Source organism: Letharia lupina (genome assembly GCF_014066315.1).
Source record: "Letharia lupina isolate WasteWater1 chromosome Unknown contig_6, whole genome shotgun sequence".
NCBI lineage: Eukaryota > Fungi > Ascomycota > Lecanoromycetes > Lecanorales > Parmeliaceae > Letharia > Letharia lupina.
Window position 1 is genome coordinate 660,263 of NW_023502975.1, and position 25,520 is coordinate 685,782.

Genomic DNA, 25,520 nt, shown 5'->3' on the forward strand with positions numbered 1-25,520 from the left:
GGCGAGGAGAACGGAAGCCTGGAGGAATAGTAGGTTTGATATAGGCCGTTATGCTTACAATCTCCCTGTTTCCTTGTCAATCGGGCTTGATTATCAATATGGGGTATGAAGCAAATTCACGTGTGTGGAAAAACATATACCATGTACTGAAAAAGATGCAGAACGAGGCTGCTACTTGCATCCAGGCACTTAGACCTCCGTTGGGTGGTGGTATTACTTCTCGAGATGTCAAACTCTCTGTGAGGGTAGAGGAACGCTGAGCTTCTTGCTGCCCATTTTGCTGAGTGACGACATGTGTTGACGTGTGTGACGAAGCGATGCGAGCCATGCTAATGGAGCACTTATGAGAATCTGTGGGCTTAGTTGAAAGAGATGGTCAACAATGTTGACAAAGTAGTCGAGATTAGCATTAGACGCTCTGTGTCGAACGAGGTGGCGATGATCAAGTAAATATACGACCAAGTCCAAGTACGCATCCTTGAGTCATGCTTCCAAGCCCCGAGCAAGTCCGTGATGGACTCTTAGCTGCTAATAATGCACGACACATTTCTATAGGTTGCACCTAAGATTACCGCATGCCTGGTATGAATCGTGCCACTGAGTTTTGCGGATAGTGATGAGCGGAACAGTAACATACAAGGCTCGCACTCATCTCTTCGCAGTCTGGTTGAAGAGTCTACAGGGTCCACATAAAGTTGATCAGCAGTATGAGTACCGGCTTGCAGAGAGCGAAGGAGGCTTCAAAAAAAAGCCCCTCACTGGGAAGAACACCAAGGCAAGGCTGACGACTGACGGCCTTGGCCCAAGTAAGGTCAATGACGGTTTGCCTTAATGGTGGGCTGCCTCGCACTTTGCCAAGAGGTAGAAGCACGATCTCGGAGTAAGCAGTACCATATCATCGAGATGGCTAGCCGCAAGCCATTCAGATACCTTACTACTTTACTTTATACCAATATATCCCAACACTACTCTATAGCGCATACCCTTGAGGTACAACGCAAAATGAAGTCGAACGCGCCTCTCTGATTGGCGGTCTCAATGATCTGCGTGCTACCATGCTTAGTGCTAAATCTAAGTTTGTGCTAGAAAACGGGCGAAGGATTAGATCCCGCAAGAAGCGGCCCACCATTAGATCTAACCGAATGTATCAGTCGAACAAAGTGGGCTTTTTGGCACCTTAGGGGACGGATCTTGGTAGTGCCTTCTACCCGGGGAGCCGACTACCTTACTACCGGATACCTTCCTCGTACTGGCACAGCGGGCTGATCACCGCTAAAGACGGGCCCAAATGCTAGGTTAATGAGTTGTGGACCTCATGCAAATTATCCCTATAGTCCTGTCAGAATCTAATGCAACGATGAGGCTGCACTGCAAGGGTACTGGATTATCTAGTCATCATGGATGCTCTGACTCTGGGACGAGGACCCTCCTCCGGGTCATGGGCTCAAGCCAATTCCTGGCTGGTTTCATCCAAGGCGATAGGGTCGGTGGCACGAACCTCGGAGCACTCGCAGAGGGGTACATAGTGGCTTGCGCTTATGTTACCTTTACCGTAAGAAGCACTGCTGCACCTGCCGTGACGTGCGTTTCCTAAGTGTTGCCGACTGGGGAATCTGGCTCCATTCGCATCTTTCAGGCTCAACGGGCTATAGCAAAGCCGCGGTCCATCTCTCTCCGTCTCGAAACTGCGTATTGAGTGAGCGAAGGCTTCATGTCCATACCACGAAGCTCAGATCTGAATGATGGACTAAGGGACGTGTCGTATGCCTTGATCGCGCGTGCCGTCAATCGATGCGCTTGGTGGATGGAGGACCTCCTGGGCAAAGGGGCTGATTTCCCAACAATTGCTACGTACTAGTACTTGATGTCATCCTCATTTTTGGAGCCATCAAGGCGGATTACAAGGCATATCTAGAACGCTCGATCAGAGGCGGCCGGAGAAAACTGACGAAATCAGATGTTCTACAGCTCTCCTCGCAACCGCCTCAAGGTCCAGGTCGCGCTTTTGGAGAAGCTTGAGTGCGACATCCTCATGACACCCAAGCAGATGTCTGACGCCACAAGAGGAGTTCTTAACAGCCGGGCGATGCGAAAGTTCATTCTTTCCAATCTGGACTTCTTCTTCTAAGACGAGCCCGTCCAACCATATCCCTACACCAAGACGTGGGAAGGGGCGCGAAAGGATCCATATGTTGTGATGCATTCCTCCGGCACGACGGGTACCCCAAAAATCCTGATCCTGAAGCAAGGCACAGTTGCTGCCCACGACGACTTCCAACGCTTCACTGAACTTGGCGGAGAACCCTGGTACGGACACCACTGGACCGGCAAAAGGGTCCTCACCTCTTTTCCGTGGGTACATGCTGGAGGCGTCTTGCTACTCGCTTGGGCCATCTACAACTCCTTCACTACCGTAACCGCGAACGAGTGGCCTCTCAGCGGCGCAATTGCCGATCATCTCCACGTTAACGGCAACATTCAGGAGGCCTGGTATTCGCCATCCGTGGTCCAAGACGTGGCACGTAATAGCACCTATCTAGAGAATATCGCCAAGCTCGATGATGTCTCCTACGCCGGCGGTATTCTCCCTGCAGACATGGGCAACGCTATTAATGCCCGCACGCGCCTGTTCGGTACGTTTGCCTTGACAGAGACCGGGATTGTACTTGGTGAGATGCCACCGGCAGAGGACTGGGGGTACTACCGCTATAATAACTGCTTGGGACACTCGTTCCGCCACTTCGCCGGCGACATGTACGAGCTCGTACACACGCGCGACGAGGCTATTGAGCCCTTCCAAGGTGTATTCTACACCCTTCCCGACGCGGAGTCTTAGTCGATGCGCAATTTTTATATACCGCATCCCGCCCGCGAGGGCTGGTGGCGCTTGGCCGGACGTGTGGACGACGTGGTCATCTTTGCCGACGCCAAGAAGCTCAACCCCATTCCTTACGAGGCAGTCATCGAAGAGCATCCAGCTGTGGCGACGGCGTTGATCTGCGGCACCGGACGCACAAGGCCCGCGGTGCTGCTACAACCGAGGCAATGGCCGGAGAACGACGAGGGAGAGAAGTGGCTGCTCGAAAAGATATGATCGAGCTTGAAGCGAGCGAATGAGGCAGGACCTGTTTACGGAAGATTGATCAAAGAGTTGGTGGTCTTGACGAAGATGGAGAAGCCAATGGCTAGGGCTGGAGGTAAAGGTACGGTGCAGAGGAAGAGGAGCATCGAGCTCTATGAGAAGGAGATAGAGCTAGCGTACCAACATGCTGAGAAGCTTGGGTTGATCTGGGGCGAGGTTGCGGATGCGGGCGGGTCGCTTTGAACTTTCTTGCCGCTCTGGCTCTCTAGAGATTCCAAATGCTCAATCTATACTTTCCTAAGAGCCATTGATAGCCCGTAGAGTGGCCAGTGATGAGTGATGGAGCTGTAGTAACGTACCCCGCCATCCAAAGCGGTAGTCCTGAAATGAGTAGCAACTTATCGAGGAACGCGCTTACGTACGTCCGGGTTCCGAGGTGCTTCTATAGCATAGCCCAGCTCTCAGCTTTGGCGGTCTCCTTTTGAGTGGTAGGGTCGTGCTGCGTCGTTGTGAAGCTTACCACCCGGTGGCCGGCCCGTCAGCGTGAGCAGTAGAGCCTCCACTACTTTAGTCGCAGCCATGGAGCGGCCTCAAGAGAACAACCTGGAGAACAGAATCGAGTAGCCGCTTCGGCGCTCTTGCAACAAAAGACTTCTTAGTTCTGGCAACTTTGCCCGTTCGATTCGGAGCGCGTGTCACGACGTGAAACAGAAGCGAACAAATGGACGAAAGAGCGCACGTTGTTTGGAAAGACGAGAATCTGATAGTACCTTCATCTACAGTATGTCAGGCTGGTAATCCATCTCTTGTTTTCGGAGTTGCACCTTGTGCACCTTCGCAGCATGACTCTTGAAGACTGTAATGCTGGGCAAGATCACTTGGGCGACTTTGCATTTTGTATGTGGACAGGGGCTTTATCACTTGGTGCAAATTGCGTCAAGTGGTTTGCGACCGCGTTCATCATCTGATGAGGCCTGGCGTATCTGCAGACCCGATGTTCACAGGGAAAGCTTTCGTCTCTCAGGCAAGATCATTGGGTCGCTTGACACACTATGGGGAAGTCATGGAGTGGCTGTTGATCTACAGATCTTCCAGCAGTCTTGGAGTCCCCGTCTTTCACGGTCGATGTCGGCCGGCCTCGACGTTGGGCCCCTACGGCCGCTGTAAGTACTGGATTCAGGTAATAGTACTGGCACGCAATAGCTCTGCCGGTGATATTCCAACTTTGCCTCCGTCCCGTACTCTGTTGTGAAAGGCTGGGAGGTCCAGAGCCCGCCAATGCCATTCCGGGGTCAGGCGCTGTTCCCCAACGACATTCTCACCCAGAGTATTTTTGGGTCATCTTTCGCTGACTGGAATTCGAAAGCATCGTTGTGGATGGCAAGCGAGATCAAATGATGGAGTAAGGAAAACAAACGGTCGTCGTCTTTCCCGTCGATAATCAATGCCGTTCTATACAAAAATGGACAGGATCGCCAGACATGTAAGGGAAAAGATGGAAGCAACTGATATTCGTGGGTTATTTATTATCTTTCACGACATTACAGTATCGTGTGAAAAATCGTTGCGTACATAACCTAATATGTGCTAGGGGCGCGAGCTACCCAGTAGTGGAAAGCTTGGCCACAGTCCCCCTACGAGTAATACGTGGCCCCACTATGAGCGTAGCGTGGTCCCTGTCTCAAAGACGCACGAATTTAGAACCCTTTGAAAACCACCAACGCTTATGTTCAACTGTTTCAATTTTCTATCTAAAGATATTGTACGTATAGAGCTATATATATATACGCTTTTTAAAGATGTTAGAATTCGAAAGCATGAGAAATATCTCGTAGGGTTAAACATCGCCGTATGCAAACTTGTAAAATTCGTATCTATATAAATGAGCATGGCCGAGTCGAGGGAAGATTCTCCGCAATTATGCATAGAGGCCCGGCATGGGATCATGGAGAGTGTGCCCGTTGCGCTATTAGCGTTCTCTGCATTTGTCCGTTGCAGTGGCTGCCCCTGCTCCATCCTTATCGTGCGGAGATGCCATGGGATTTTGGTGAGAAGTAGGGCATTTTGGTGTTGCGCCGGACTTATCGAATTGAAGACACTGATACCCTAGTAGATTGCACTCACCAGCGGATACAAGTATGAATCGATAGATAAGACGGTCTCTCAAAGGTATATGCTACCAATAGAAATCCATTTATGAGATGGGTAATACAGTACTATAAGTAGTACTCTCTCTCTCTAGATAGCGACTCTATCCATAGGTGAAATATCCTATCTATGAACACCGACAACCCAATACTGAGGTGTAACACTCGCACCTTACTCCAAGCACTTGTGTACCAGCTTTTCCAACAACTTCCCCGTGTGTTGGCACGTAAGAAGGCTCGCTTACTCAAGAGGTCACAAGCGACGTGGCAGCATTCCGGGGTCTGTTTCTCGATTATCTTTTCAAGTTGTCAATGCCCGGTGCACAACTATCACTGTCGATAGTGAACGTTGGAGTACTTGTGAGAAAAGCCAGTATTGACGTCGATGATGAAAGATTTAAGGAAGAAAAGAATGTCTTGTTCATCATTGAATCTCTACTACGACAATCATAGGCGTACAAAGCCCGTGACCCCTCCTCCAGCCAATGTAAGATATATCCATCCCTACACCAAATCCGGAAACTTCCTCACAAAATGCGCCGGACACTCGTACCCCCCCGGATTATTATGCAGATACAACTGATGATAATCCTCCGCGTCCCACCACTGCCCGGCCTCCAAGATCTCCGTAGAAACCGTGCCCTGCTTCCACCACTGCCGCTGCACCTTCTGCGTCACGCCCTCCGCCTCCGCCTTCTGCTCCGGGGAGTGGTAGAAGATGGCGCTGCGGTACTGGGTGCCGGTGTCCATGCCCTGGCGGTTCGGGGTGGTGGGGTCGTGCATTTTGTAGAAGAATTCGAGGAGGGTGGCGTAGGAGAGGGTGGAGGGGTCGAAGGTCACCTGGAGGGATTCGGCATCTGTGGCGAGCGGTGGAGCGATATCAGCACGGCACAATCTTGCCCCCCCTCCCCCAATTCAATCAAGGAAGGGCAAAGCGGGGTGAAAGACGTACGTCCTGTCCTCCCCGAGCAAACGGCCCTGTAACTCGGACTACTCGTATCGCCACCGATGTACCCGACCCTCGCGTCCAGCAATCCCTTCCCTTCAAACGTCTTGCGGAAGAGGTGCTCGACGCCCCAGAAACAGCCAGCGGCTACGGTGCACTTCTGCGCGTTGGCTGGGAAGTCGGCGGTGGAGCGGCCTTCGGGGTTGAGGGACATGCGGGTGGAGGTGGTGAAGGGGCGGAAGAGGCGAGTGAGGAAATTGGGCATTGTTGAGGCCATGATGAGGGCGAGGACGGAGAGGATGAGGGTTGTTAGGGGCTTCAGTTTGAAAAATGTTTGATTGTGTGACTGAATTAAATTGATTGAAGTGATGGAGGTGTTTATGTATGGATCTGGACCACTCGATTGACGTCAATTCAAGGATGAGTAATCTCGGTGGCGAGATTTTCGAAACCCTTGGAATTCGATGATATGGAATCATTTGACACACAACACTACATGTATACGGTGAAAGAACCATGAAAAAAATATAGCAGAAATTATTGAGCTCCGTGGGTAGAACATAGCCATGCTTCGTGAAACGATCGAACGTAGTATATACATTTTCGCGCCATCGTGAGTGGCTAAAATGCCAGCAAAACTTTGACCCCTTAAAGAACGCCTTGCTCGTTGCACAACAACAGCTTGAAGCGCTGAAGATAATGTTGAGAAGGAAAGGAAGACATTCTGGAGGGACGAGCCTCATCTCCATGCGCCTTTGCCCCCTACGAGAAGACTGCCCCTGGGATTTCCTCCACTGCCTCCGCTGCCTCCGCTCCCTGTAACAGCCGTGCTTAAGCGCACTGCTTCCCTTGCCGGCATACCCATATCTTTCGATCTGGTCTCACTCACACTTATGGTACCCATGGTAGTCCTTCGCTGACCCGCATACTTAACCACAGGTGCAGTGCGCGGGCTGAGTATGCTGGCTTTGAAGTCATTCTCTTTCTCGCTTCTCACCATTCGCCGCGCATGCGATGCCGTAAACATGTTGCTGTCGTTCGGTGGGCTTCCGGAGGATGCGCCAGGTGGACTTCGCCTTCGTTGACGATTGACTGGATTGGCATTCCCTGGCGCTACGGACGAGACTCGCTTGATTGCGGTCTTGATCTGCATTGCGTCGCTTTTGTTTGCTTTCCATCCATCTTCGACGTCGGAGCCCGAATTGTTTGCGCTATCGTTTAGTGCTGTATCATTGACGACATTCCGGACGTACTGAAGCGATGAGCGATTTGCACCTTTCCCTGGCTCGAGCTCTCGCAAAGGAGATTGGTCCGAATCAGACGAAAAATTAGTGAGGGTCGGTGGTAGTGGAGAACCATCCGTCTTCTTTGCAAGGAAACCAGTCTTGAATCGATTGTGCTTAGGCTTTACCTCAAGAGAAGGGACCGGTGGCGCGGGTATGGGCGATGAATTTGTTTGGTCTTCTGCAACGAATGTCTCGTCCGGTATAATGGAAGTGGATAAGGTGGGTGGTAGAGACTTTGTAGGTTCGCTAGACGAGATGTCCGGTGATAGTTTTGTTCGCTGTGGTGTCTTCTCGAATTCTGCAAGTGCGCCTTCCGCAGTATCATCACGCCATCGCACGCCTCTCTTCAGTCCTTTTCCTGGTGACTTCTTCTTGGGAGTGAAGGAAACTCCCTTTTTAGCTGCCTTCCGCCGTTTCGGTGACATCCTGACTGGAGAGCCGTAGGAGTTCGCGTTGCTGGCAAATGATGGAGGTAGGACAGGCTTGAGCGGCGAGGCGACTTGCTTTTTTCGCTTCGGCGTTCCAGTCCGAGTAGGAGGAAATGCTTGGGTGGGAATCAGACTGCCATCAGGCTTGATAACATGAAACGTGGCACTCGTACAGCCATTCAATATCTTGGCGAGTATCTTCTTCGCAGCTCCCACAGCTTCTTCCTCGTCCATTGCCATTAGGCTCTGAATGGCGGCTATCGTCTCAAAATGAGTCTGGAGCATCACTTGCACTAGACCAGCGTCACCACCTTTCTCATCTTCTGCCACAGCGTTCAAAGCTTCCCGGTCTACGTTTGCCTTCAGGATCTCAACTTCCCTACTCAAGCAAGCTGCGTCTTGTCCGTCTGCTCTTGCATCAGCTTCTTTGAGTTGTCTAATGCCGTTCTGCAATGCCGAATCAATCGCACGCTCCCAATTGCTCTTTACGAGCTTTTGATGGTAATGATGTCTGCTGTTCTCGAGCTCGAGAAGGATACCATGTGCAGTCTTGCGCATTGCTGAAATGTTCTCAAGGGCACCTTCCTCCTCTGAATTGTCGCATACTTGGTCGAAAGCAGCGACCCATGAAGAAATCATTGCTATCCTTCTTTCAATTTGTCGGAGCTTTTTCATATTGGTGGCTTTGTCCATGCGCTCTTTCTCGGAGTTTTCGTAAGCGCTGCGAATCCTAGCAACGCCTTCTCTTGTGACCATCTCTCGCTTTTCGGCTTGCCTCTGGAATTTAGCAAATGCTGCTCCTTCGTGATCCTTCTGTTGCGCTTTCAACTCGTTTATAAGGGCCATTTGCTCATCAATCTTAACCAAGAAGTCCTTTACATGGCGATTCACGTTGTAGACATTCCTTGTGACCTTGGTCTGAATGTTTTTCGCGCGATTGGCGTACCGAAGCGTATTCTGGGTCTCGTCAAAGTGCTGACTAGACGGACTGACGCAAACGATCATGACGGTCTTGCAATTGCCGCCAAGAGAGAATTTAAGCAGCCGAGTTAACTTGGAGTTGCGATAGGGCACGTGGTTCTTCTTCCGCGGGTCGCAGAGAGCGTTGATGCAGCTTCCTAGCGCTAGAAGTGATTTATTGATGTTTGCACCCTCCAGGAGTCGCTCGCCTCTGTTCTTTGTAGCGCTCGCTCGCTCGCTTCCTGCCAGATCGATGATGCTCAAAGTGGCCATTGTGTGAGGTTCGTTAATGTCCGCATTTCTATCTTTCTGTGCAACATTAATTTGGAGAACAGCGTGCGATCGAGAGGAAGTGGCATTGGCTTCCGTAGGAGACATCGTCCTATACTCGTTTCCTCTCACAATCATGTCCATAACCTCTTGTACGTTCTGCGGGTGATGGCTTGAGAGACCAGCGACCGACACAGCTTGGTTGGCGTCCTCGCGGAGCATGAGACCCTGCTTGCTTCCTCCTGGCACCAACAGGTCTCGAATGGTTTCGTTGTATATTTCCAGGTATGAGAGCGAAACCTCTGTATGCTTCTCATCATTTCTTTCTCCAATTCGCTCGAAGAGCTCTTGCATCGTCAGAAAGATGACACCAGGCGCTTGCACTGTCCCCGTGATCGTGTGTGTTTTGCCGCACCCTGTGGCTCCGTATGCGAAAACTGTAGCATTGTAGCCATCCAGCACACTGTCCAGCAGATTCCTTGTGGTGGCTTCGTAGACATCTCCCTGGGTAGTGTTCTCGTCAAACACTCGGTCAAAGCCGAAAGTTTGATCTTTCGATCTTCTGCCATTCGGCCCAGTAAATTTAGAGCCGCGCTGGATTGCATGGTCCTCAGGTGGGTCGAAAACACTGCAAGAATCAGCCTATCGTATCCATCGTTTTTTTAAAGATTGCCCTCACAGGCATCTGTCGTCCACCACCTTCAACACCGGGCGAATGCCCTTTGATTTCAGTGAGGGCGCTGGAGCTCCCGCAAGCGAGCCATCACCGAGGAAGAGGGGGCCATCCGGCACATGGGTCAATTGCGCAGCTTCCCGGACCTGTGACGATAAGCCAGAGTCCGATCAACAGAGGCTGAGCTAGACATACAGTGAATGGGCGAACTCTGATCGCTACGCTGATGGAGGAAGCTCCCTCTGTGGCCGCCATGACTAAATTGCGTGGGCTACGCGTCTCAAAAAGTCCGGTCAAGAATGACACGGAGCCCAAAAATCCTGGTGGAAAGAAAAAACCTGGCCGCTATGGTTGCAATTCTGTAAGTCGTACCTAGCTATTATCGTTGTCTCGCTTTGCGCCCAGCTGTTGATGAATTATAGCGCCTTACTGTTTCTGAGGACTACCCGCCGTCGCCTAAGCAACAACCGAGGAACCGCGCCGATATCTTATCAGATCTATCTTTCTTGGCATACTGTAGGTACTTTACCTTACTCTACGACTTGCTTAGAATTAGGCGTGGGATTCGACTCAATGCGGTGGTTGGTGAATCATCTCTTTGTATTTCTTCTGCTTATGTTTAAAAAACAAGTCACGAATTTTTATTGACAAAAGTGATTTTATCATCGAGACTTCTCCATCTTGCTAGGCTCTTTCTTGCCCATCTTTAGCAGCCCACAGCCGCCATCTTCGCTCCGATTAGCCTCAGGTCTTTCCCTCCCCCCTCGATGGTAACTCCAATCTATCAGATACAATCTTTGCACCGGGACTCTCCACCCATAACCTTCCAAGGAAGACCCCTGTCCCAAATTCTGTTGCCCACTGCTCTATCGTTCTCTTCGAGCTGTTCGATATGACAGGATCCTGCATATAGTTTGATGCAACCCATTTCCCAACTGAAAGGATGATGTATTCGTACTTTGTCTCCCATATGCGACTAGCATCAGAGCGATACTTGGTACGATCGGCCTGTGAAAGGTGATAGCCGCACTATTATGTTGCGTCAGCGCCGTTCTTCCAGCCATCAGCTGGAGACCACATACCTTCACAACAACTCCATATGACTCTCTGCGCCTCTCGATAACCAAGCTTCTGACCTTTCGGTCGCTTTCCTTTCGAAGAAAGTGGAATGTTGGGTGACTGTCCATATCCATGAACGCATACAAGCTTAAGGGGTCATAGTTGAACAGTACTGTTGCAACAACGTCTGCCATTGTGAGATTCTGTTTGTTCGATGCCTCAGTGAAACCTTTGAGATCTATTACTCGAGGGTAACCACGATTCTTGGCACACGCAGTCAACTTAGGAGAAACCCTCCGGAATTTCAATGAGGGCCCATCGGTATAACCCGGTGGGTCGAGCTTTACTTTTGCTCTCTTTCTCTTCGGCTGTTCGTGGTCGCTCTCCTCCTCCGATGAGGGTGATTCTGGTTCGCCTGTATCGTCGGCTTTGTTTGCTTCATCTTTTTGGTTAGCCTTGCGCTTTGCCGGAGTCTTGTCTGCGCTGCTGGACGGCTCTCCCGTCTTTGCGTTGGGCTCAGCCTCGAGGACGGCATTTGGACCAGCCCTGCTTTTTGAAGAGCCGTTGGCGAAAGGTGGATAACTTGCGCTTGCCGATTCGTTGCTCTCCGCAGATGTTGCTGTAGGGAGTGATAATTCGTCCCCCAATTCTGGAGACGTGGTCTTGGAACCCTTTGGCTCAGCCGTATTCTGTCTTTGCGCATGCTGTTCCTTCTCTGTTAGCCCAGTGTCTAACAGTTGCTGTGCCGAACTCAGCTTTTGCGCAGGCCGCTCTTTTTCTGGTGGTCCACCGTTTCCCTGGCTCTGCTTCGGTGTAGGCTGCTCTATCTCTGTGGATGCACCATTACTTATCGGCTGGGCTTTCCCTAGCTCCTCCTCTGCCGGACAGGTTTCATTGCTTTCCTTCGTCCCATTTACCACGCCCAACGCTTGAGCTTTGGGCGGGGCCACAGAGGGCAAGACTGGAAGAGGAGCTGCAGTAAAGGTTATTTGAGCGGTCAAAGCACTGCCAGCGGGACCAAGTCTTTGCTCGAGAGCGGCTGTGACTGATGTATTGACCCGAAAATTCAGTGTGCTGATAGCACTCCCAAGACGCTGTTCGACCAACGATGTCATACGATTGCCTAGGGACCCTACCGCAGGACCTAGGCGCTTGTCAAGGGCTGCCGAGACAGTGGTCTGGATTTGGGCATCCAAGGTATCGCCTGTACCGAGACGACGGTCAAGAACAGCAGTGACAGAGGCTTGGATCATAGCTTCGAGTGAAGATATTAAGCTTGGTGCTGAGGCCCCGTTTGGATCCATAACGACTAATGGGATGCTGTCTTCAATTGTGCAAACCGTGATGCAAGACCTGACGACTGGTGTCAAAGTGTAAAACGTAGATGGTGCAAGCTTTTGGCCTTGCGGCCTCCTGGGTTTGCAATAGAGTTTGAGCCTTTAGGACTGGTCCGTCGAAGCGCAATATGCGGATAAGACGGTCTTGAGGACAGGTTTGTCGAGATAGTACTTTCCTTGCTTCAATCAGAGTCTATCTGTATGCATTGGGGCCCAGACATTTACACTTTGTACGGAGACAGACGTGCAAATAGAGTGCCGACAATTTAGAGAAAATGTGCCCTCAACGTAAGTAACGCCGCTTCTGCCTTGATCAGCGTCCGTCCTTGTGACTTGGGACCTATGAACCTACAGTCTGTATGTAGATAGACGTGGCGATGACGTGCAACTGGCTTTAAGGAAAAGTGTCGATAAACACAGATGGGGTTTGAGGACGAGAAGTGAACTTTGCTCTCGAAACAATTGCTTGACGGCCTTATCAAGCTGGACTAGACAAGTGACGATGTCCTGAAGATATCAGGAAGTCAAACGTCCGGTCAGTAAGGTCAACGCTGATAGTGTTGTAAGATAGTGGTGAGTTGGGAGGAAAAGACGTAGGTGTGAGAAGGAGAGCTGGTAGTGACGGGGATAGAAGATGAGGAGAAAAGTGAATGTATTAGGTTGGAAGATAGGAAGGGGAGGGAGTGAATGCGCTAGGGTGGAAGAGCTGACGGTTCAGGAAATATCACGCTGGAACACTGAACCACGGCCAAAAACCCAAGTACATATTTAGGTTCTCGCCGCCTTGCCGATAGTTCTCGCTGCACTAGAACAAGAGCCAAGGAAGAGAAGCAATAGATACGCTCAGTGACAAGATGCAGCTTGGGAGTACGTTGGAAGTACTTCGAAGAGAAGGCAGGAGTTGTGGATATTGGTTAATGAGGACGGTTCGTATTCCTAGCTGCAATGCAATCGCAGGGTAAATGTGTGCTCAGGTACAAAGGGAGCTTGTTAGACCTGCGATGAACCGATCTTACTACCCTGTGCGAACCGTTACTCAAGAGCCGAAGCCCCCAAGACCACCTTTTGAAATCTAAAGAAACGAAGGCCTCCTCAACGAAGACCGTCTCATTCTCAATAGCAGCAGACATCTCCCCCTCTACGCACTCGTTGCTCCACCCTCGAAGGTGACGCCTTCGCCCTCCATCCGCATTCTGCTCTTGAAGACGAGCGCCCCAAAAGCATGCACATGTCTCTTAATTGTTCTCTTGTTCTACTTACCGTATGGCCGCCGAGAGACGCCGCCACTACTCCAAGATTTGGTGACCCACTTGCCCCATGGCTTCATTTCGCATGTGAAATGCTGTTTTTCATGGCCTGTTGCAACGAATTGCTTGATGAGAGCTTCTTCGTCATACTGTTCTTCGTCAACAGACTTTCTTGCTTCGGGATGTTCTGGCTGCATCGCCTGGCCTTGTAAGGAAGGTGGCTGCGAATCTGACAGACTGGGGGCTGGCGTGAGAAACATCGATGCGTGGTCTTCTGTTGAAGATGACTGCAAGTTCTGCAGTAGTATCTCTGGCGTGGGCTCCTCTTTGACTTGCACCTCCGTGCTATATCGCTGCCTGTCTGGATCTGAGAAGGGTTCTTTTTCTACAAAGCCGAATTACAATTCTTCTTCGCTGCGGAAATCACACCCTCGTCAAGTGCAGTGGCCTTGCGCTTTGCCAGAACGCTGTTAACGCTTGAAGGTGAAAAAACTCCCTGACTTCTTGCATTCTCGATCGAAAGATGTGCACCATTTGGCTGAAAGGCTTGTTTTGTGCCGCGATCATTTGGACTAGTTCGAGACCCTAGTGCCGATGGCTTGATGAGTTCAGTGGGACTGAGCTGGTTGTGGAGAGTCGACGACTGAGTCCCGTAGCCAAGATCGGGAGAAGTACTACAGGCCAAGCTGGGGTTGAATGATAGGGATTGAGGGCCCTTTTCTCAAGCACTCAAAACCCCGCCCAGGGGTCTGGGCACTGGTTCAAGGGCTTCACCGACGGGGATCGAAAGCATCCGCTGAAGAGACAGTGACTGCTCCGTTGTGAAGCCTGGCATGGCAATGGAAGTAGCTGCCGAGTTGTTGGCTTCAGTGATGGTCCGTTCAGGATAATTAGAATCGAACAGGAAGGTCAAGTCTAACCCTTCGGCGTTGAAGGGCTTCTGCATAGCTGAGCTCCTTGAAGTAGGCCAGTGGAGAGAAGCGAAGAATATTTGATACAGGATAATGGTAAAGATTGGATCGATGTTTTGATGAGGTGAACGCAAGACTAAGAAAAGTATGTGCCACTTCCTCTGGTAGTTATGAGCATAGAATGAACTTGAAACGGACTCGAAAAAGGAGTGGTGAGGCGAAGTAAAGATGTGAAAGTGGAGCGAGACCCAGGTGGAAGTACGAAGTAGTTCCAAGGCTTCTTGATAGCGGCAACGACTTCATAGCATGTCCACTCGTCGGCGAGGGTGTTAAATCTGCCAATACCATGTGTCTCACTATGCTACGTCATGGTCTCGTAGAACATCGAAGCATCCGGCCTCATCCACGACCCTGGCTTTGGCTCCCAGCCTCGTCGTCGTAGCTGGGTATTATGACATCCCATTCATCATCCAGATCCATTGCAGCCTCCTCGGTTGATTTTGTGAACTTGAAAGCCAGCATAGTCCCATCTTTCAGCCCAGCACCCAATGGACTCTCATTCAAGATGCTACCCTTCTTGACACCCTTGCCCTTCGTATCTCCATCCTCAACCTCTGGGATCTTGAGAGCTACCCAACCTTTGCTGGGGTCGTTCTTGTCTCTTGGCACACCAAACTCGATGTCTTCCGGACCTGAAGGTAGAGCATTGCCGTTGATGTCCTGAATACCTGTAGCTTTGATTGCATCTAGGAGGTCGCGCTTTATGGATTCGAAGGGTTGGCTTTGCTGGACGAAGAGGAGGATAGTGGTTTTGTGCTGCTTAAAGCGCAGCGTCCACTGCATACCACCGGGCGTCTTGGCTGGCTAGGGATTTTAGAGTCAGTACTGTGTTGCAAGACGTTTCGTAGGGTCATTCATACCATGATGCGTGCTGTGTTGGAGATTGTGAAACTTGACGCGTTGGTCCAAATAGATGTCGCCATATCAATAGATCTAGACGCGATTTTCAGCCCTATCAAGTTGGGTGCCAAGCAAGTTACTCGATGGTTGATCTAGGTCCTGGTTCAGCTCCCCAACGAGCAGGCAGAAAGCTCTGGCAGCTACACTATTACAAAGAAAACGTTATGGAGAGTAAAGAGTTTCCAGTTGACGCTGGTAACCCACTTAAGTACCGTCCACAGCCAGTCCCATCATACGAGAACCGTCTCTCCATCCCATTCTTCGTCCGCTTCTCAGCAGCCACCGCGGGCGCTGTTCTCACTGGAGCCGCTCTGGGCGTCTCTCACGGAGGCAAACTAGCAGGCATGCGTTTCCGAGCGGAGAACTCACACCGTTTTCCCGCCACCTCTACGGGATGGTACCTGTACCACAAAAGCAAGAATTACCACGTGATGCTAGGAGGGATTAAAGAAGGGTTGAAGATGGGCTCCAAGATCGGTTTTTGGACTGGAAGCTTCTTCTTAGTCGAGGAAGCCGTTGATGAATGGCGTGGGACGAAAGATTTCCTATCGACTGTCGTAGCTGGAATGACTATTGCTGCGGGTTTCAGTGGACAGCCTTGGAGTGTGTGCTTCTACATTGTATAACCCAGAGATACCCGGCCACGATGCTGATGGTGCTATGTTAGATATACTACCCCTGAACACCGCAGCGCGAACCATCCGGATAGGGTTATATGGCGGCCTGGCGTTTGGGCTGGCACAAGATGCTCTTGGCCTAGCACGAGGCAGGCGGTTGGGCTACGTAGACTTCTTGTTGGGTAGAAACCGAGATACCTCGGAGCTACAAGAAGTTAAGGGGTGAGAGATCTGAGGGACCTGAGGGATTGTTGGAGATTTCAGACGAGACCCACGTACCATCGGACAAGGCAAACAGCACACCAACGAGATAACGCATCGGAGGGCTGGAATTCAATCACCTGGCTGGCTCCCTGAAACGTATAAAGCACAGCTATGAGCTCAAAAAAAAGCCCAGAAGTAGGGACCGGGTCAGCTTAGCTATGCAAGCGGCGACGACACCATCAGCAGGGAGGCTCGCGCCACGACAATACCATTCCAGGCGGCCCACGGCCTCACTCACTAGGTACTAGAATATATCGGGCACCCGCCGCCACCGAAATGCCACGTCTTCATAGAGGCTAGACCATCATCAGCACATTATTGTCGATCTCTCCTGCACTTTGAATGGTTTAGAATCCTCTATTTTGATGGCCTACCATATCATGGAATTATGGTGGCTTCCTGAGATCCTTTTGAGCGATTGGTCTTGAACTCCATGTATATGGTACTCACCCTAATCGAATCGATATTAATTACATATCAACGGCCTTGTGATCACACCGGCGGCATCAGCGTGTTCACAGCGCATTCGCTAGGTCGAGGAAATGAAAGGCTTGGATTCTTTGCCATGGAAAGGCGGTCTTCCGACTGCTGTGTTTCAGCCGCAAGGATGATTCACGAACTTGTTCATCTCCAGATCCGAACCGTCTCGCCTCGCCTCGACCCCACTCTGTAGATAGCTTTGGGCCACACACTGTTGATGACTAGCCATTGACTGGAGAGTTCAAACGCTAAGTTAACCGCCGTTCCAGAAACAGTATTGAGCTTCCACCCTGACAGGCTTGAGTTCTTGAACCCCCGCGTTTTTTCTCTTCCTTTTCTCCTCATCCTCGTTCGATTCTTTACGTCTCACAAGAACACACAGCCCTTCCGATAAACCTCGGAAGAAAACGAGAGGTATGGAGGGTCTAGGCGTCGTGGTGGCTATCGGGCTCACGATCGAAGTGACGAGGCTCATGATGATCCTGGTCCTAGGCCCTGTGGGGCTTCGGTTGGGGGCGGTGGCACGCCACAGGATGATGGCAATTTCCAAGAGCAGGAAGGACGACTCGTTCCATACACGTTCCCAATGCTACAGCCAGATCACGCGGTATTTCTTGTCAGGACTTTCAACGTCCGCACGAGCAAGATCAAGCAATCGTGTGAAGAAAACTACATCTGCATGGATAAATCAAAAAACTTTAAGACCAACATCGTTCCACTTCTAAGCACCCTGACGAGCAAGGACCGCGATACCTACCACAAAGCAGTTAAGAAGTTGAAGGACGAGAATGAAATCAAAAGCCTCATGCCATGGGGCCCTAGCGGTGCAAAGACTGCCTTCGATCGCGGCTACGACGCAGGGTTAGCTAGTGTGCGTCGTGACCACAAGACTAAGGGCGGGCAGTCTGACCCGCGTGCTGTGCGCAAACAAGTCAACCACACGAGCTACGCTTATGGGCCGAGTAGGCACGAGCCTTTGCGGCAGAAAGACTTGTCACCGTATCACAAATCCACCATCTAGGGTCAGACGCGGAGGTCGAGGTTATCACAGATTATGAAGAAAAAATGTCCAACACAGATGTTCTTTACAGCTCGCGCTAAGCAGACGCATGGATTACGTCACGGGTGTGGCTGCGATAGACGAGATTTGGAGGATGTTGAGAGGTCCTTCAGCTTGAAAAATGCTTGCTTGCGTGAGGTACGTCTAGTATCATCGAGTAGACTAGGATAGTGGCCTGATCCAATCAGCACGTGTCATGTCTTGCTTGAAGACATTGCAGCTGTATTATCTTTGAGGCCAGCTAACCTTCGCCCTAAGCTACTCATGCCTCTCGGGTTCTGTACCTACTGCGTTTTCCCCGGTTGACACACTAGAGATCTCTTCTATGAGCTTGCCAGTTGCAATCTTTGTACCCGTCCGTCAGAAACCATGCCATGTACCTACTTGAGCATTTTCTCATACCAGATTTTGTACTTCCTCCAGTAGAGAGCGCCCAGACTGCCGGAAATCCACAACGACGTCACCAAGTTTCTCGAGAGATGCTACTAGCAGCGTGATCAAAGGTCATCTTCCAGCAACGTTATTCCATTTCTGTGCTCAAGCTGACACACGCAAATTAGTGGAGGTCAAGGTGTCCAATCCCTGGGAGAGCCCGATCAAATGGTATCTTCCAGCAACATGAATCCGCTTCTCCGCGCCAGCCGACACACAAAAAACATGCAGGTCTGGCTATACAACCCCTAGAAGGGGCCAGCATACCTTCCCTTCCCCTTGTGGACCGCGGAATCCTGCACTCCGGTCCCCTCGAACTTCTCTTTCTCATCCCCATCCTCTCCCTCCTCAGCCCCGATCTCCTTCTCTTTCAACCCCTCCTTCTCTTCCTCTTCCCCCGTGATACCCATTAAACGCTTGAGATTCGCCTCCATTTCATCCGTGATGTACACAGGACGGCTGGGCCCACTCCCCTTTCCCTCCATTTCCTCCGCAGTAGGCGCACGACGACCGAGAATCTCCCTCCCCTGCCCCTCCTTCTCCACCATCACACGCGTCCCCTGCTGGTACTCCTGGGGCATCGGACGCTTCACACGGAACTTCTGAATCGGGCCGTTCCTTCCAAAGTCGGCCATGCGCTTGGTGACTTCGCACTTGGTTTGGATGTGGAGCATGTCTTCGGCTGGCTCCGGGTACTGTTGGTTGGTGATGTAGTCGTTTTGCAGGTCGGGCTTGGATGGCAAGGTGCCGTCTGCGCGGTAAGGAGACTTGCGGGGGGCGCCGTCGCCGGTGAACATGCCGGTGTTGGGGTCGAAGAACATGCCGTGTCCGCTGCCATAGAGCTGGACTCTTGGAACTGGGGCGGCCACGTTTGGCGTGTTGGTGGGGGCTGCTGCTGATGCTCGTTAGTATAATTTGGGCTGGTAGGTCGTTGTGAACACGTGACAAAGGGAAAGAAGTCCGTGACACGCAGCGTTGATAGGTAAGAAACAACGAAAATACAAGGATGTGGACAGCAAAACACGGGGTTCTTACCGGCCACTTGGCCTGGCTTTGGCTGCGGAGCACCATAGTACACACAGTCGTGTGGGTTACGTGCCCTCATTGCTATCAAATTAGTCAGATACGGGCCTTATACAGCTCTGCAAGACAGTGGTAGCATACCTGGCCTACGTCCCTGACGTGGTACGAAAACAGGCGCTTCAGGATTCATGATGAACATCCCAGAGGGATACTCGTACGGCATCTCGCTTTCTTCGATGTTTGGTAGCCCTTGGTGAGTGTCTGTAATGTGGTTCGATATCAGAGGGCAGGTGTTGTTGTTGAAAGGAAGTGGACTTGAAAGAAAAGTTTGTTGTGGGCTAGGATCGATAGGTGCAGGTCGATAGGTGTAGGAAAAGTCACTAGCTTCTCGGTGTTCAAGATAGTTGCTCTGGAAAGTATCTGCTAGACTTGTAGGTTGACCGTCATTCACCTGAGGTGCAGCTTTCGGAGGCCAGAGACGTGAGGACTTGTCTAGTGCTTTTGCTGTTGGTGAGCCTGGATACTGAGCAGCAATAGGGATCGACGAAGCTGTGCCTCTGCTCATGTCTGGACTAGCAATCCGTGTCTGGTTGGCAGTGGCGTAAACGCTGTCTGAACTTCCGTTTGGGGTTGTTGTTACAGTTGATGAAGCCCCACTGGATCTTTGTGCATAGGAAAGGTGATCTTCTTCAGCTGTATGGTAGTCTTCTTCGGTGCGAGAACGACTCGATGACTGGGAGGATGACATTATGGTCTGATAGATTCGAGTGGTTTGGCTTAGAAAGTAAGGAGAAGTTTACAACAGCAGATCAGTACTCTCACTTGGAATGGAGTTGGCTCTGGAGCCCAGTGAGTGCCTTTCAGTGAGCACTATATTTTTACATTCAGGTTTAGCACTTAAGCAACGCAAGTGTTTAAGTTGTTGGAAGCAGGGAGTGTGATGGAGGTACGAAAGGGGTGTGGTTGGCGAGCAATGTTGAACACAAAATGTTGTTTACAATGCCAAGCCGGCAAGTCATGCAATGGATGAGTCCTATCGTTGCGCCCTATGGGGCGTTTGGAAGGCTTAGCATGGAAGAAAGTTATACTTCAGAGTCATGCATTCACAGTTCGCGACACAGAGAGAGTCCTTGACCTATCTGGCGATGTCTCCCCTAGATCTAGGCTTCCTATTGTTCTCCAAGGGTCTAACAAGGCCAGACTATTTCACAAAACCCCCATAACACTCCACATATCAACAGAGGCTCAAAAGGAGCGCCGCACATTAAATGCCTATCAAGGCAGCAAGGACTACTCAATTGAGTCAGCACTCGAGTAAAGTAAGCGAAAACAAGTCTCACATCCAACGTGTAAACCACCCAGAGGTTTGAAGTGACGCCAAATCGCATGTATTAACCGGCTGGCGACTGTTTGACTATTCAAGTCGTGGTAAGTACCATGATGATCAAACTAGCGACTGCAGCTCTGTGCTCGGAAAGACCGGCATCAAAATCTACGTTTCTTTTTGGTTGCAGCCTGACTCTTACTCTCGAGCTCTCGCTTCAGCTGTTCCCTCTTTCTATTTGCTCTCTCTTGAGAAGTCTCTCTAGGAGGTGAGGGTTCTGAAGGCTGCTGGACCGTCCGACCCCTCTTCTCAGGCTCCAGTGTTTTTGGTGCAGCAGTTCGGTCCCTCACTTCACGCTTTGGGCTCACAGGATCTTCTGGCATGTCCGACGCAGCGCCCTCATTCTGACCAGACACAGGCCCGATGCCATGTACCTTAGCAAGCTTGCCTCCCCCACCGATCTTGCCCAGCTTTGGCTTTGATGTTGGTAACGCAGGAGTTTTGGGAGAGCTGGTTTTGCCTTTGCCACCAATCTTGCCCAGCTTCGGCTTTGACTTTGGCACCAAATGGGTTTTGGAAGGACTGTTATCGATGTCTGACGGAGAAGTGGTCAAGCCATCATAGTCCAACTCCATTGGCGCTGACTGGATGCCCTGAGAGTGATTCGCAGAACGAGTCGCTACCTCGTCGGCTGTACGCGAGGGTAGAGGCTTGGAGTAGGAAGACTGAAGGTCGTCATCGCTCTCGTCAGTCGTCGAACCAACCTCATCTGGGTCCTCTTTTTCTGGAATGCTTGAAGAATTCGGCGCAGTGTCCCTAATCAGCCCCTCGCGTCTCGGTGTCTGAGCTAAAGACTTTGGAGGAGTCGATTGCCTCTAAGATATGTTAGCTGCCTCTCATCAAACTGCGAAATCCACATACCTGAAACTCATCCTCTACCACACTTGCTTGTTTAGCATGGGTCTTTACACCGGGTGGCGTGGCTCCTTCTCGTTGCGAACCTTTGTGGCCTACCCTCTTCCACCAATCCCCACGATCTGCGATATGCAGTCCCTCACCAGTGTCTTTCCCGTCATCATCGAATACTTGCGTCAAAAAAACATCTAGGTCTCTGCAGAGCCCCTTATCCTTTGCAAGTTGGCTTTCCCATAGATCCTGGTCAAACTCTCCAAGACCCTTAATAGCCTTCGCGACAGCGCGACGTGCAGAGGGTCCTGTACCTGACTTTGATGACACCGCGCCAGGAAACAACTTTCCCAGATCGACACCATCGCCTTGCATTTTGTCAATCAGTTTGGAAATGACATTGTCTTTCTCCTTCAATTGCTGTAGCAGGGAGGCCTTTTCCACCTTTGCAGTGAGCTGCTGGCTTAGAAGAGGCGCTACGAATTCCGAAGCAAAGTTTGACTGGGACGCAAGCAGAAGCACGATAGACCATTCGAGAGGCTGAAGGGGATGTGGTAACGGAGTTGACGTATGTACGGTCAACTGTTTGATCTCATTGCTCTCGATCAAGTTTACACTAGTTCCTGGACGTTGCCGTAAAGCATCTTCAATGCTTCTAAGGAAGAGACGTAGTTGCGCGAAGTCTTCGCTGGGATCAATGCTTGTGTCAACGCTGAGTGCTCTACTTGTAATTTGTCTCCGATCAAGTGATTCGGTCCATATATACGAGAGGTCTGTAAGCCATACATTATAGTTCGCTGGCCCGAAGTCGTATTTGACTAAAAGAGGAGGAATGCTGTTATTCTTGCGGTGCAAAAGAAGGGGCTTCCAGGCGGAAGGCATGGCTCTGAAGCATCGAAACCCAAAAGCACTGAAAGAAAGAACGAGGTGGAGTTTTGAATTTGTACACAGGTGCCTTAGATTGCGGATTAGCTAGCCCGCTAGCGCCTGCTACTGTGCTGCTTGGCGAACCCTGCAGGAGCGATGCATACGTTCACACTAGCTGCCCGTACATCTTATCGTCGTTGAATATTAGAGAAGCACCTTTCTACCGGAAAATACTTCTTACTACCATTGTGTGCACAAACTATCCTGGCCTGCTTACTTCGACGTGATGAGCAAATCCAATCTGATGCCTATACATGAGTCCCGCAAGAGGTCCGAACCTTCCTCCCCACCTCTGTGGCAAAGACCAGCCAAAGATCATCGACGCAACCAAAATCAGGATAGACCAAGACGTTTGGGCGGTGACCATGCCCAAGATGATGACATCAGTGCGAGAAAAGAGCAGGAGAGCTTCGCCAGGGAGCAGACACGCCTAAATCAAATACAAGAGGCGGAGCAGATGAGAGAATGGGTTTCAAAAGAGGATGACTTCGTGCTGCAGCAGTCGAAAAAGAAGGCTCACATACGTGTGAGAGAAGGCCGGGCAAAATCTATCGACTGGCTTGCTGTGACTTTGGGTGTCATCGATCCGACTAGGGATCCGTTGGAAGAGGACACTAATGAATCAGACATCGACGTCGTGGATCCTTCGGCCGTGTTTGAGGGCCTTGATCTACCTCAGCTCCAGGACTTGCGAAAAGACATCGAGACGTACATGGCACTGGAATCAAATCAGAGCAATGGCCGGTATTGGAAGGCATGGTTTGTCCAGTCCGATAGCTGGCGCTTCTCTGACTTATCTCAGGCGCTGCAATTGATATGCAAGGATTACCAGGATAGGCTAGTACCTGCAGAATCTCGTGGACGTTCCGCCAGCTCCGTAGCTGCAGACGTTGATCGACTGTTGGGTCCTAAAACCCTGACAGAATTAGAGAACCTGGAGAAACAAATCTCCGATAAATTGCAGTCCAATGAGCCCATCGACGTGGAGTACTGGGAGCAGCTGGTGCGCAATGTCGCTGTTTATAAGTCACGGGCGGAATTGAATACAGTCTACAAGAACATCATAGAGAGTCGCTTGAATGATCTCAGGCACGAGCAGCGTGCAGAGGCGGTGCTTGTAAGGGACAAGTTGGCTCTCCTAACTAACATCAGCAGTTCGAAGGATCTTAGGCCTGACAGCGTGACCCTGATTGTCGATAAATCGAACGCTGGGCCGCCATCTCTAAAGTACTCCCGAGATCTAGATCCGGAACCACTCCTCAGGATTCGAGCTGAGGACAAGGGCCTTGACGCGATAGACGAGAAGGACTTCATGGATAAACTCGCTTTCGAGCGTCAAAGGGTGCTCAAGCTGAAGTATGTACCCTTACGACAAGCTCAATCAGACAAGAAAGCACCAGTAGCTGCCTCAAAGACGGCTGAGGCTCCCACTTCTGGTGCCTCTCGCTTTGCAACCGTCCCCAGCGAAGACTTTTCATCGGCAACAATAGCTTTGTATGAAAGAGAAGTCGCTAGAGGCGTCCAAGAAGATGAAGAGATTTTTGCCGGCGAGGAAGACTTGTCTTCATCCTCCAAACCTCAATGGGCTGGCAAATACCGCCCGCGAAAGCCTCGCTATTTCAATCGTGTTCAGATGGGTTACGAATGGAACAAGTACAATCAGACCCACTACGATCATGACAATCCACCACCCAAGGTTGTCCAAGGCTACAAGTTCAACGTCTTCTACCCAGATCTTATTGACAAGACTAAAGCTCCAACGTATCGCATTGAGCGTGAAAATGGACGCAAGCGAGGAGAGTCATTTGCACCTGCAGGTGAGGAGGATACGTGCCTTATCCGGTTCGTTAGTGGTCCTCCATACGAAGATCTGGCATTCCGAATCGTAGACAAAGAATGGGACTATAGTGCTAAGAGAGAGCGCGGCTTTCGAAGCAGTTTCGACAAGGTAAGTCAACTAACTTGCCACCAATTCCGATCCAGCTACTCTCCCATTACCCATCTACCTTCCTTCTAATACCTAAAGCAATGACTGACCTTCGTTAACAGGGCATCCTACAACTCCACTTCCAGTTCAAAAAGGGAAGCCGCTCTCGTCATCTGTGCTCTCGAGTTCTTACTGACTCCATCATAGGTCTACTATCGCAAATAAAACTTAAGCATCTTACAGTCTGCTAGAGCGCCACCCTGGAATGGGTTCCTTGGAGGTCTGGAGCTGTGTAACAAGTCCTTCGGGTCTGAAAATGCTTGACTCCTTGGCCAAGTCTTTCACATTGCTGTGGCGCACACGCAGGCCTAAGTACAGATTCTCAGGGTCGCCATCTCATCAGAACTATGTGTGTTGACTAGAACAGTAAATGCTCATCAAACACCTCGGTCGCCTAGGTCTCCAGTTTCTTTACGGATTTTACGACAAGTACGAGTGGCACGACCGTCTCCATTCGCTCACGTACATTAATATAAGCAAGATCATGACTTGATGCAATCAGTGATATCCCAAAATATTTTGACTGGCTGTCAGACCGTTAGGTGCTTACGTAAAATTTGCTTGTGAGCTGTGCACTAGTTTGGAGCCATCGGGAGGTGGAATTCTGAGGCTCTTATGCTGTTTGATCTTAAAAATGCGGCTCTGAGATAACAATGCATGAGTTTCTATTATGCTTTTCGTACAACCTGGGATCAATGGCCTCTCCTACAGATATCTGGCGGTATCTGGCGGCTTAGTGCAGTCTCCCATTCTCAGTTTTCTCCCTTGATGAGTACCTAATCAATGATCAATCAATGATCATGTGGCTAGGTTTGTTTTGGCAATTCTCTGGACATTCTAGAGCCTTGGCAACAGTAATTTGTGAACATCAGGGCTCATTTGCCATTGAATCTGCCTGTATGCAACTAGCCGTGTGGTCCAATAACCACATTCCGAAATTATCTACAGTCTCAAAAACGAAGACGAGGTTCGGGAATCAGCATTACAAAAGTCCCTCCTGACAGAGTGCAAAAGCTGGCTCCATGCCGGCGAAGCTCTGCAACTGGACGATTTGCAAGGACACATCTCCGCGAAAATGACGCATCTTGGGCAACGTGATGCTGGAAGCCGTTTTTACGCGGCAGACGGAGACGGTGTTTACAGTCTTTGTAACCATGCCATGCTTGTTTGCTTGCCGCACACGACAGGGTTGCT

General features: G+C 50.6%; 10 protein-coding genes across 10 annotated transcripts; 3 read left to right on the top strand and 7 right to left on the bottom strand.

Moving 5' to 3' along the window:
* Positions 1-1,957: 1,957 nt before the first annotated feature.
* HO133_009087 (uncharacterized protein) lies at positions 1,958-2,836 on the top strand (the record flags this gene model as incomplete). The annotated part of the gene is made up of 2 exons (XM_037299948.1): positions 1,958-2,068; positions 2,162-2,836. The coding sequence occupies 2 exons, from the start codon at positions 1,958-1,960 to the stop codon at positions 2,834-2,836; spliced, it is 786 nt and encodes a 261-aa protein (XP_037154774.1).
* A 2,897-nt stretch (positions 2,837-5,733) lies between these two features.
* On the bottom strand, positions 5,734-6,452 carry HO133_009088 (uncharacterized protein; the record flags this gene model as incomplete). Its single annotated transcript, XM_037299949.1, has 2 exons — positions 5,734-6,086; positions 6,182-6,452. The coding sequence occupies 2 exons, from the start codon at positions 6,450-6,452 to the stop codon at positions 5,734-5,736; spliced, it is 624 nt and encodes a 207-aa protein (XP_037154775.1).
* Positions 6,453-6,914: 462 nt separating this feature from the next.
* HO133_009089 (uncharacterized protein) lies at positions 6,915-10,047 on the bottom strand (the record flags this gene model as incomplete). The annotated part of the gene is made up of 3 exons (XM_037299950.1): positions 6,915-9,747; positions 9,799-9,938; positions 9,988-10,047. 3 exons carry the CDS (start codon positions 10,045-10,047, stop codon positions 6,915-6,917), a joined length of 3,033 nt encoding a protein of 1,010 aa, XP_037154776.1.
* A 489-nt stretch (positions 10,048-10,536) lies between these two features.
* On the bottom strand, positions 10,537-12,155 carry HO133_009090 (uncharacterized protein; the record flags this gene model as incomplete). The annotated part of the gene is made up of 2 exons (XM_037299951.1): positions 10,537-10,800; positions 10,875-12,155. 2 exons carry the CDS (start codon positions 12,153-12,155, stop codon positions 10,537-10,539), a joined length of 1,545 nt encoding a protein of 514 aa, XP_037154777.1.
* Positions 12,156-13,440: 1,285 nt separating this feature from the next.
* Positions 13,441-14,381, bottom strand: HO133_009091 (uncharacterized protein; the record flags this gene model as incomplete). The annotated part of the gene is made up of 3 exons (XM_037299952.1): positions 13,441-13,820; positions 13,865-14,109; positions 14,248-14,381. 3 exons carry the CDS (start codon positions 14,379-14,381, stop codon positions 13,441-13,443), a joined length of 759 nt encoding a protein of 252 aa, XP_037154778.1.
* Positions 14,382-14,745: 364 nt separating this feature from the next.
* Positions 14,746-15,269, bottom strand: HO133_009092 (uncharacterized protein; the record flags this gene model as incomplete). Its single annotated transcript, XM_037299953.1, has 2 exons — positions 14,746-15,210; positions 15,267-15,269. The coding sequence occupies 2 exons, from the start codon at positions 15,267-15,269 to the stop codon at positions 14,746-14,748; spliced, it is 468 nt and encodes a 155-aa protein (XP_037154779.1).
* A 120-nt stretch (positions 15,270-15,389) lies between these two features.
* On the top strand, positions 15,390-17,688 carry HO133_009093 (uncharacterized protein; the record flags this gene model as incomplete). The annotated part of the gene is made up of 3 exons (XM_037299954.1): positions 15,390-15,909; positions 15,974-16,145; positions 17,097-17,688. The coding sequence occupies 3 exons, from the start codon at positions 15,390-15,392 to the stop codon at positions 17,686-17,688; spliced, it is 1,284 nt and encodes a 427-aa protein (XP_037154780.1).
* Positions 17,689-18,407: 719 nt separating this feature from the next.
* On the bottom strand, positions 18,408-19,930 carry HO133_009094 (uncharacterized protein; the record flags this gene model as incomplete). The annotated part of the gene is made up of 3 exons (XM_037299955.1): positions 18,408-19,054; positions 19,195-19,266; positions 19,324-19,930. 3 exons carry the CDS (start codon positions 19,928-19,930, stop codon positions 18,408-18,410), a joined length of 1,326 nt encoding a protein of 441 aa, XP_037154781.1.
* A 737-nt stretch (positions 19,931-20,667) lies between these two features.
* HO133_009095 (uncharacterized protein) lies at positions 20,668-22,294 on the bottom strand (the record flags this gene model as incomplete). Its single annotated transcript, XM_037299956.1, has 2 exons — positions 20,668-21,381; positions 21,428-22,294. 2 exons carry the CDS (start codon positions 22,292-22,294, stop codon positions 20,668-20,670), a joined length of 1,581 nt encoding a protein of 526 aa, XP_037154782.1.
* A 271-nt stretch (positions 22,295-22,565) lies between these two features.
* On the top strand, positions 22,566-24,724 carry HO133_009096 (uncharacterized protein; the record flags this gene model as incomplete). Its single annotated transcript, XM_037299957.1, has 4 exons — positions 22,566-24,287; positions 24,389-24,411; positions 24,633-24,638; positions 24,694-24,724. 4 exons carry the CDS (start codon positions 22,566-22,568, stop codon positions 24,722-24,724), a joined length of 1,782 nt encoding a protein of 593 aa, XP_037154783.1.
* Between the last annotated feature and the right edge of the window lie 796 nt (positions 24,725-25,520).